At 41.0% G+C, this 9,910-nt stretch overlaps 1 protein-coding gene across 1 annotated transcript in view; it reads left to right on the top strand.

Moving 5' to 3' along the window:
- Nucleotides 1-1,175: 1,175 nt before the first annotated feature.
- LOC145999578 (gamma-aminobutyric acid receptor subunit pi-like) overlaps nt 1,176-9,910 on the top strand; it is an 85,952-nt gene continuing 77,217 nt past the window's right edge. Inside the window, exon 1 of the mRNA XM_083136604.1 lies at nt 1,176-1,238. Within this exon, the coding sequence (XP_082992730.1) occupies nt 1,210-1,238 (29 nt within the window). The 5' untranslated portion in view covers nt 1,176-1,209. The remainder of the gene's footprint in view (nt 1,239-9,910) is intronic.

Below are 9,910 nucleotides of genomic sequence, written 5' to 3'. Positions count from 1 at the left end.
CAACAATAGATGACATAACAATAAAAGAATGAAAAAATGAAAAAGGGGAAAAGGAAAAAAAATTCTATTGTTAATGTGTTATTGTAAATGGCATCGTTGTTAGAAGCAAATTGGGTAGAGCTAGCCTGCAGTTAAACATCCCTAAATCGTCCGTGCCCAAAATCCATCTCGATGTTCGGAATTTCCTAAATGAGAAACTTGAAGGAAGATGGATTCGGCGCTCCGGAAACAAAGATGCGGTGTTCTGCAAGTGGCCACCGAGGTCCCCTAACATGTGTCTGTGACTTCTTCTTGTATCCTTGTATACGGGACCTTCACTGTAGATACATTGAAACGCGTGTGGCATGAGTGGGAATATCTCATTCATGTTTGCAGCGTGACACGAGGAGCACACATTGAGTGCCACTGAGATAGGTAGTTAGGTATTAAAATTTTTGAGTTTTTGCTTCTAGTGGCACCAATTGTATATAAATATGAGTACCTAGAGCGATGCTATATGTGTTTATAATCACGGAATGTTTTTGTGGACACGATACATACATACATACATAAATACATATATAAATAATATTAGGTTGTGTTTAAAGATCCGTAATTTGCATATCTGATTTTGCAAAAGTTTAACATTTAAGAACATTTCAGTTATTTTTTATTGTCCAAAGAATGTCTTTAAAAACGTACTATAACTGTTTCGGAAACAGAAAATTCCAGGTGTAAATTCCTCCTTTGCATATTCTGCCTTTGTTGTCTTTAAAAAAAAAGCTTTGAGTGACGCCTTCTGTGCATGGCGCCCTAGTCTTCAGTCCCCCACCCCCTAAGCCTACCCTTCGCTACTGGCCTGCTGCGCTAACCATTCCACCACGGAGGTCGGCCCGAATTTTATTCAAATAGATTTCGTCAGACGGTAAAAGTTTAATTTGTTTGTGTTCCAGAGAAATATCATTACCTGAAATACGGTAATCAAATAATCTACATGAATAAATAATTCAATGTAACGGTGGGGGAGGGACTGATATCGATTTCTCGACAATAGGTACGCGATCAAACAAGGACTAGCTAACGTATTTTCTAATGCAGTAAACAGAGTGCATGCTAATCAATGTCACGAACAGTCAGTTTGCTAGACGTGTGAGCGCAGGAATATGATCGATAGAGGGGTGATAGCAAAAGGGCAAGTTTCAGTCTTTCCAAGTCAGATGGCGTGGCAGCATGCATAAGTGTCATCTGTGTATCTTACAGTAAGTAGCGATTCTTTTAAACATCCGCACTGTAAAAAGTTCTCTGGAGAAACGATTAAGGAAGATTTCAGTCCGGAGCGACCGGCGGCACGCGACAAGTGTCGCTTGGGAACGAGACAATCAACAGTTACGTTTCACACCGTAGCGGCAGCCAGGGTTGTGCAAATACGCTTTAAAAAAGGTTTTCTAAATGACACGTAAATTACGCGTAAAAAACCACGTAAATTACTTAAAAACGTGGTGTATATTATAATTATGTAATTGTAAACACAATGTACGTACAGTTCACAAGAACTGCCAACAAGTGATATTATTTACAGTGACCTCACTTATTTTACAGGCAGGAATTTTCGTCTTTTTGAACTTCTTCCATATACATGAGAAGTACTTTCCCTTCAGGGACCAACAGTAGTCTGCCATCATGTTCACAGTCCAACCACCATGGTATCTTCTTTCCATTTCTTTCAAATCCTGATTGAAACATTCACCCTGTTCCTCCCTGTAAAATCCAAGACAGGTATCTGGAAAATAGTCAATGTGAGCATGTAGGAAGTGTAACTTCAAACTCATGTTACAACCTAGTTTTCTCAAATTTTCCAACATGGTGTTCAGAATGGTTTTGTACGCTGGACTCCTTCTGTTTCCTAGGAAGTTTTTTACATCTTTGTAGCTCTCCCAGGCTTGCTTTTCTGTTTAGCTCATTGTATCCTCAAAATTGGGGTCGCACATTAATTTCCTGATCTGAGGTTCAGTAAAAACACCTGCTTTCAGCTTATCTAGGGTCATTCTCTGATAAACACTACATATGTGCTTAAAACACTCACTGTCCTTATCTAGGGCACGTAAAAACTGGCTCATGATACCCAATTTAATGTATATAGGAGGGAGAAGAACTTTCGTGGGTTCCACGAAACATAACATTCTTTGTTCCGGGTGTCAAGGGTCCTCTGGTTGGCCACTCCCGCCTTTGCCAGTGATTTTGTCTGTCTCGACTATTCCAATCGCACAGGAAACGGGGCATTTTTGTGTATCCCATTTGTAGTCCCATTAAAAGGTTGATAACTTTGAAGTCACCACATACAACCCACCAATACTCGAAGAGGTTCACACACTGCAATAGAAACTGCAAACTTTCATATGATTATTTCAAAGTAATAGAATAAGCAACTGGTACAGATCCAAGAACATTGCCATTGTGCAGTAAAACACCTTTCAGGCTGGTTACAGAAGAATCTATGAAAAGCCTCCATTCAGAAGTTACATACTTTACAACAAGCCACGTTACAAGTTTCGGTATGTCATTGCAGAAGATCATAGACCTTTCTTCTGAAAATAAAGAAACTATTTCTTGTTCCCGGGATCTGTAACATGAAATTTTAGTGCCAGGCAACAATAAATGTCTGTCTTTCAGTACAGAAGCTAACAGTTCAGAACTTTCCTTTGGTAATTCAAGATCACGTACCAAGTCATTCACTGCGGTCTAACTAAATAAGTGTGGGGTATTATCACTTGTACTGATCCACTGATGTCCGTTGTATCGCTTACAACTGCCTTTCGAGGCTATGTACACTTGAAGATGGACGAGAAGGAATAGGTAGACTTTCGTCATGTTTGATTGGTCTCATTGCAGGTCGCAAATGTGGATACTTTTGTTCTTGGCACTGAAACCTTGCACTTGAACTTGACAAAAATAATAGTCATCCGTATGGTTTAATTGTTCCCTCCATACCATTGGCAGAGCAAAATATAATTTTCCCTTTGTCCGTTCATCCAGAACCTCAAACCTTCCACACAAGTCTTATATACTTTCTGGGGTGCCCATGGTTTATTTTATTCGCCAAGCACAAGTCCAAAATATGCAAGGTAGGCTTCTTTGACGAATGGCGTTATCTTTAGTCTTTGTTTACACAAAATGTTCTTCCCACATATGTAACAGAAAGTGTTCGGGTCGTTCACAATTTAACTCTAAATACTCTCCATGCCCTCCTATGTATGGTATATAAACGGGACTTTTATGAAACACAAATTCCTGATTTTCTCGGAAACCTGACGTGATAGAAAAATACTGATTGCACCGTTGAACTCAGCGTGAAAATTCCATTTAGGAACACTCATTCATTTGAAAACCTCATTTTTGCTGCAGAGCAGTGTAATGCTTGCGCTGACAGTTTAATTCTCAACAATTAAACGCAAATCACATGCTTTTGACATGCGGCCAATGCCGGCAGCAACAAAGAACGGCGTTCCTGAAACGCAGCCAAGCCGGCGTTGTCTTTCAAAAGCAAGCGGCAGGCTCCACGTTCTTGCCGCAATCGCCGACCCGGCTCAGCACAATACTGTACATTCGAAACAACAACGTCGGATATTAAAACAACAAATTAGTAAACTAGTTCCTAGCCCTGCTAGCCTCTCTCTCTTAAGAAATATTCTTCGTTAACTTATATTTACAATACAACTAAATTAAGTCATTCCATTCGTGTGTCCGGAGAAAAGAAAAGGAAATCCGAGAATTAGATACTCCTTATAAATTTAAAACAAACATTCGTGCCGTCCCTTCCAAAGTGCCACTCTAGGCCCGGGCCTGTGAGGCCTATTGTGAAATCCGGGCCTCGTTCTAGGTTTACAAGATAAAATTTTCACCCGGGCGAGGTCGGTTATTGGCATCCGCTTCCTCCTAATTTCTACCCTGCCACCCTTCTAACTTTCCATCCTCGCCACCCTACTTTCAACCACCCTTCAATAATAAAACTGTTGATATTGTACGTCTTGCACTAGCACATACTTGTATTTATAACATAGCATAACGATTAACAAAAATTCATGTGGATTGGTTTCAAAGTTTTAGTAACAGCTTCAAATTATTTTTTCGTAAGTACTATACACTTGCATAGGCTAATTATGATATGAATGTGAATTTGGCAGTTTGTTAACTTCCAATATAAGAGCACATGCAAATTCGGAAGGAAAGTTTTTAAAGTCTTTTTTTTTTGTTTTCTACCACTGCGAACTGCCATACGTAACAATAACTATTGCAAAAAGCACGTATTCTTTTCATTTTTGTTTGATTCTTGTTTTTTAAGCATGGCAATGATCTTGTAGAAGGGTATAAATATATGTCGGTAATGGTTCAATATGCAAATTTTGTTTTCATTTTTTTTCATCAATCTGGACGTGATGGAAGAAAACTGCTTACATATTTGGAATCAGCGCCCCAAAAGTAGGCGGAAACGACATTCAAAACCAAAACATCAAAATAAAAATTTCAAATTGCAGAGCGGTGTTATTAAAGGGGCTTCGCATTGTAGTATTCTACTGTTAGTTGCTCGAGAATATTATTGAAGAAGTAGGTGGTGTGCAGTGATGTGCGTCTACGCGTAAACAACGATAGTCTACATTCTACACGTAGAATATTTTATACACGTAGATGACGTAATCTATGTAAACAACATGGCGAAAGGTGATAACTTAGCAAAGGGCACCGTGGAATTAAAATAAATTTATACTGCGTATCAGTTGCTGGTGTGTGAGGAGAACTTTTCATACTCGTTCTTCCAAATTCGAACAATTTCTCACCTAGGAAGAAACCTAATATAGAAAATATTCTAGTGTTTTATGGGAAAAGACCACTCTTGCCTCACGACTGCCATCTGTTGTTGTTTTTTGCATACTACTTATCTTCCTCCATAGTTGATAATAGAAGAGAAGAGAAATTTTGTTGTAAATAGGATTCTTTTCATTTCGTTAGGAACAAATACAGTTGAAAATGTCACTTTCCTTTCATGAATCCCTTGAAAATTAAGTTTAATGCACTTTAGATTGTCTACGTAGTCTATGTAAACTACAACCCAATGTAATCTACGCGTATATTACGTGTAGACAACGCATGTAGACGTAAACTTATAGTCTACGGCACATCACTGGTGGTGTGTCGCGTCTCGCGTGTTTCAGTGTCCGACGTGCGTTTCTTGGGGTAAGTTTAAAACGTCATTACTCTCATTATGAGTGATCAATGAGTGCTGTAAAGCAAGGAAGAAGGTCTTCTCTGAAAAAGAAGGTAAATGTTAAAATGTAATTTATAAAATTTATGTCATATCGCTTTGTTACATTTTTTGTATGATGGTATTATGTACCTATCACTTAAATAAAGTAAAACTTAAAGTCTTCTCTGAAAACAAGGTAAATGTTAAAATGTAATTTATATAATATATGTCATATCGCTTTGTTACATTTTTTTGTATGTAGCTCACTATCATTTATTTAATACTGCATGCCATTAATAGTAAAAATACAGAAAAATAATGATTTTTTTTCATTCTTGATACACGGTATGGGGGCGGGAGAGCTTGTTTGGCCTAGGGGCGGCAAAGAGGTAAATCCGGCCCTGCACAACAACTTGGGTTCGTCGTGCTGAACACTCTAAATTAAGACAGATGTTATAAAATTGTCACGAGCCGAAATAAAATGCCGTGTAATCCAAAACGCCAGCAGTTCCCGGGTGACGAGAGGTTGCCGGAGGAGTCCCGATCGTGAGAGCGAGGCACGAAGTGTATTGTGAGTGATAGTGTTAAGTCGGTCCGTTTAAAAGGTTTGGGCGAACCCACTGAGGACACCTTCGATGGACCGACACAGTACCACGTCGTGACCCAGCCGAGGAACCACGAAGGAAACCAGGTGCAGTGGTGGCACTTTGGGTTTAACATTATCAGTTCTTAGATAATTATTTTGCACGCTCTTCCAACTTCTCCAACTGCTCAAGCCTTTCCTTAATATCCAATTTCCACCTTGCATCGTTATCCTCTCTACTCTAACAAAATAGAGAATGCAGGGCCCTATAACATTAATATTGTTTTCAGTTTGCAATAATTTGGATCTAAAAGTTTTCTTGCGAGCAAAGCGAGAAATATCATTCCTTCTGTGTTTGTACAACCTTGGTGACAATGAAGTTCGACCAGAAAGGAATACGTGATTAAATGCACAGAGGCATAGGCGGTGGAATGGGTGACCCGCAGAAGTGACGCATGTGTGTAAGAGGAGGCGTGTGAGCAGGCAAGAATCGTGATCCCAGCATGTTGCACCCAAGGTCACGTAAAGAACGAAAACGGGGAAGTATACGCGTGACATTGAACTTCGACCAGGCACCAGACCCATACGGAAAATTCCAGATAGTGGCGTATTCGACGGAAGCATGACGTCACGGACATGATAAGGGAGTCCGCCGTATATAAGCGCGTGCTGTGCACCGAGGAACTGCAGTGCATCATCACCATGGCCAGGGGCAAACCTATTGACAACACCGCGAGGAGAAGAGTGGTGGAGTTGCAACGGGATGGACTCAGTGAACGGGAAATAGGGCACCAACTGAACTTATCCAAGTCAACCGTCCACTGCATCATCAAACACCACCAAAATACGGGTACTACAGAGCCAGGTAAGACCCCCGGTCGAAAACGCCTGCTGAGCGTGCGTGACCTACGGATATTTAGGCGCTATATCCAGACCAACAATCGTGTTTCTGTGGCCAAATTAGGACTGTGGACTCGAGAACGCTTTCACATTGAAGTGTCAACCAGAACCATTCGCCGTTACCTACAGCGATGCGGTTACCGAGTGTACAAGGCGAAACGTAAACCCTTCCTTTCCATGTTGAACAAAGGCAATCGACTACGGCGGGCACGAATGTACCGGGGATGGACATTTTGGTAGTGGAACAGGGTTTTGTGGACGGACGAATCCATTTTCAATGTAGTGTACGGGAAAATACGGAAAACAGTCATTTGTCGGAAGGAGGAACAGAATGAAGCAAAATGTTATGCACGTCGGGTACAGAAACCTGCGTCAGTGATGGTATGGGTATGCATGACGGCATCTGGGGTTGGCCCACTACACGTCTGTGAGGGCATTGTGAATGCACACGCCTATACACGCATACTGGAGCGGCATCTTCCCACAGTGCGAAGGCACCTGTTCCACAGGCGACGTCTCATCTTTCAACACGACAATGCCAGGCCTCATACAGCGCGGCTGACAAGAGAATGGTTGACTTGCAATCACGTGCGAACTTTGCCATGGCCACCATCGAGTCCCGACCTCTCGCCCATTGAGAATGTGTGGCGTGTTCTTAAGCGACGTGTGCAACAGAGGGGACCCACGACAGTGGCTGCTCTTATCGCCTGCCTGCAGGAGGAATGGCACCGCATCGATGTGAAATACCTTGAACGACTCGTCCGCAGCATGCCCCGACGCATTGCCACAGTTATTCGCCGACGGGGCGGCGTCACACCATGGTAAACAGGATCCCCTCTAACAGTGGTCGAACTTCAATGTCACGTGTAGATGGACGAATATGTTTTATTTTGTGTGGACACCATACAATGCTGCGTTGCAGCGGAAATTTATGTTTTCCTTTGTTCCATGTAGCCTGCTGAATAAAATATGTTCAGCATATGCATGTGTTCTACTTCTTTCACAACGCACTCCTATATTTGTGACTGGTCGAACTTCATTGTCACTAAGGTTGTAAATTACCAGAGAGAGAAGTAAAAGCGACTATGTACTTCAGACTGTTACTGCTAAGCAATTTGGTCTAAATGTATGAACAATTGTTTGGATGAAAAGGAACACGCACATTTGAGAGATTTATATCATATTTGCAGTTGGTTTGTTATGAGGCGGATTAATTGATTATGTAATGCAATAAATAATATGTTATATACAGGGTGACTGGTAATTAGATGTATTCCCTGAAAGGGGTTAAAGTAGAGACAATTTGCAATAAATTTGACCATATGATACCCCGTCCAAAAATTAGTAGTTTTCGAGATAATCGAGTTTCTATTGTTTTTTCTAAAAATGACAATTTTCCACATAAAAAGATTAATTGAGAAAAAACTGATAATTGTAGGGAACTTATTTAAGCGTTTTCTGATAGCTAACAAACAAGTGGTTCGTTTAAAAAAAAGTTTTTTCCAAATAACAATCACATGTAAGTACCGGGTGGGTCTAAACTTACAAGTGATGATAAAAAAATGCACTCTTAGTTTACTTGGCAACGTATTAATAACAAAAATGGTATGACACGAACCGTACAAATGACTTAAATTACTTCCTTGAGTCATCAGCTATCCAACAAGGGACAAAGGTTGATAACATTTACATTTGTGTACAAGAAATAATACTTCATTCATCTTCATGTGTATGGAATCAATGAACAATACAATTAAAGAACATTACACGTCTTGCTCAAAGTGGGCACCTCCGTTACGAATGCAGGCACGTAAGTTTTTACGGACATTTGTTCTCTTAACTCGTGATGTGATGGTGGCCTTGACGTGTTGACCAGCTGTTAAGATCCTCTCCCTGAGCTCTTCTTGCGAGTTTACCGGTGCCTTGTCATGTGGCTCCAAATGTAAAAGTCGCAAGGCCTCAAATCGGGGGATCGAGCCGGCCAGGGAATCGGTCCGCCTCGGCCTATCCATTTCTTTGGGTATTTTTCATCCAGCCACTGTCGCACGCCCAGGCAGAAGTATGGATGGGCGTAATCAACAATCATTTCATCGAGCCATTTTTCCTGCCCCAAATCTTAAATGGCATTACTTATGAACATTTCTTGCGGAACGGGATGGCAATGTTGTTGGAGGATGTGCCTCTAGCTACAAGACGTGACATGATTTATCAGCATGATGACTGCCCAGCTCGATCCCCCGATCGATTTGACGCCTTGCGACTTTTACATTTGGAGCCACATGATACTACTACTATCATTACTACTGCTGCTGCTACTACTATTACTATACTACTAATAATAACGTCATTATTATTATTAGGGTAAAACGAGGAGAGACGCCGCACCTTTTCATAACTGAATAGAAAAACATCATCTCTGCTTTTGTGGAAATTTATTGACATGAAAACGTAACTACAGTCCTTGCACTTTAACAAAAAAAATAATTGGCATCCATTAGGAAGAATTTAAATGGATATTTTTTCAAATTACAAAAGCATTGAATTTTGAGTGTCATGAAAAACACGAGGAGAGATGCCGCACTGACTCACTTCTTCCTCTTTAAGTTCTTCTTACGATCATTCTTTCTTCCACAGTCCACACACATTGTTCCATACACAATGCAGGTTTCGTGTAACCATTTTAAACACGTAACACACTGGATCCAGTCAGATTTGGAAGCCGTGAGGAATTAATTCTCCAAGCATTCCACACAATTGTTGATGTCTTGCTCAGATCCACTCGCTGTAGCATCTGGCGCAGGTTGCTTTGTGCCGGTTGTTTTTTTCTTTCTGTCCTGTCTTGATCCTGGAAGTTGATTGCGAGTTTCTTGGTTTCATATTTGCAAGTCTGGAAGCGGAATTGAGCACTTAGGCTGACTGTTTGAACCTTTTACCTTGGCGAGGAATTTCTGGAATGGGACTCAGCTGGCGGAGGTACTTACTGGGGCTTTCCGTGGGTGCGGAACTACAGGTAGATGTTGAAGGGTTTAAATTTATTCCTGGTAATTGATTCTGGGGCACAAAAAGAGGTTGAGTTACTTTTGGTGTCAGTTGTGTTGCTTGCGAGGTTGTTGGTTTAACTGTGACAGGTGAGAGACTTCCTGAGGTACTCGATGGAGGTGACTCTAGATCCTGCGAATCAATATGGTCATATATTTTGGTGTGGGTGG

This window comes from Lepisma saccharinum, chromosome 15 (genome assembly GCF_977018435.1).
Source record: "Lepisma saccharinum chromosome 15, izLepSacc3.1, whole genome shotgun sequence".
Lineage (NCBI taxonomy): Eukaryota > Metazoa > Arthropoda > Insecta > Zygentoma > Lepismatidae > Lepisma > Lepisma saccharinum.
This window is presented reverse-complemented; position numbering and strand designations above follow the sequence as displayed.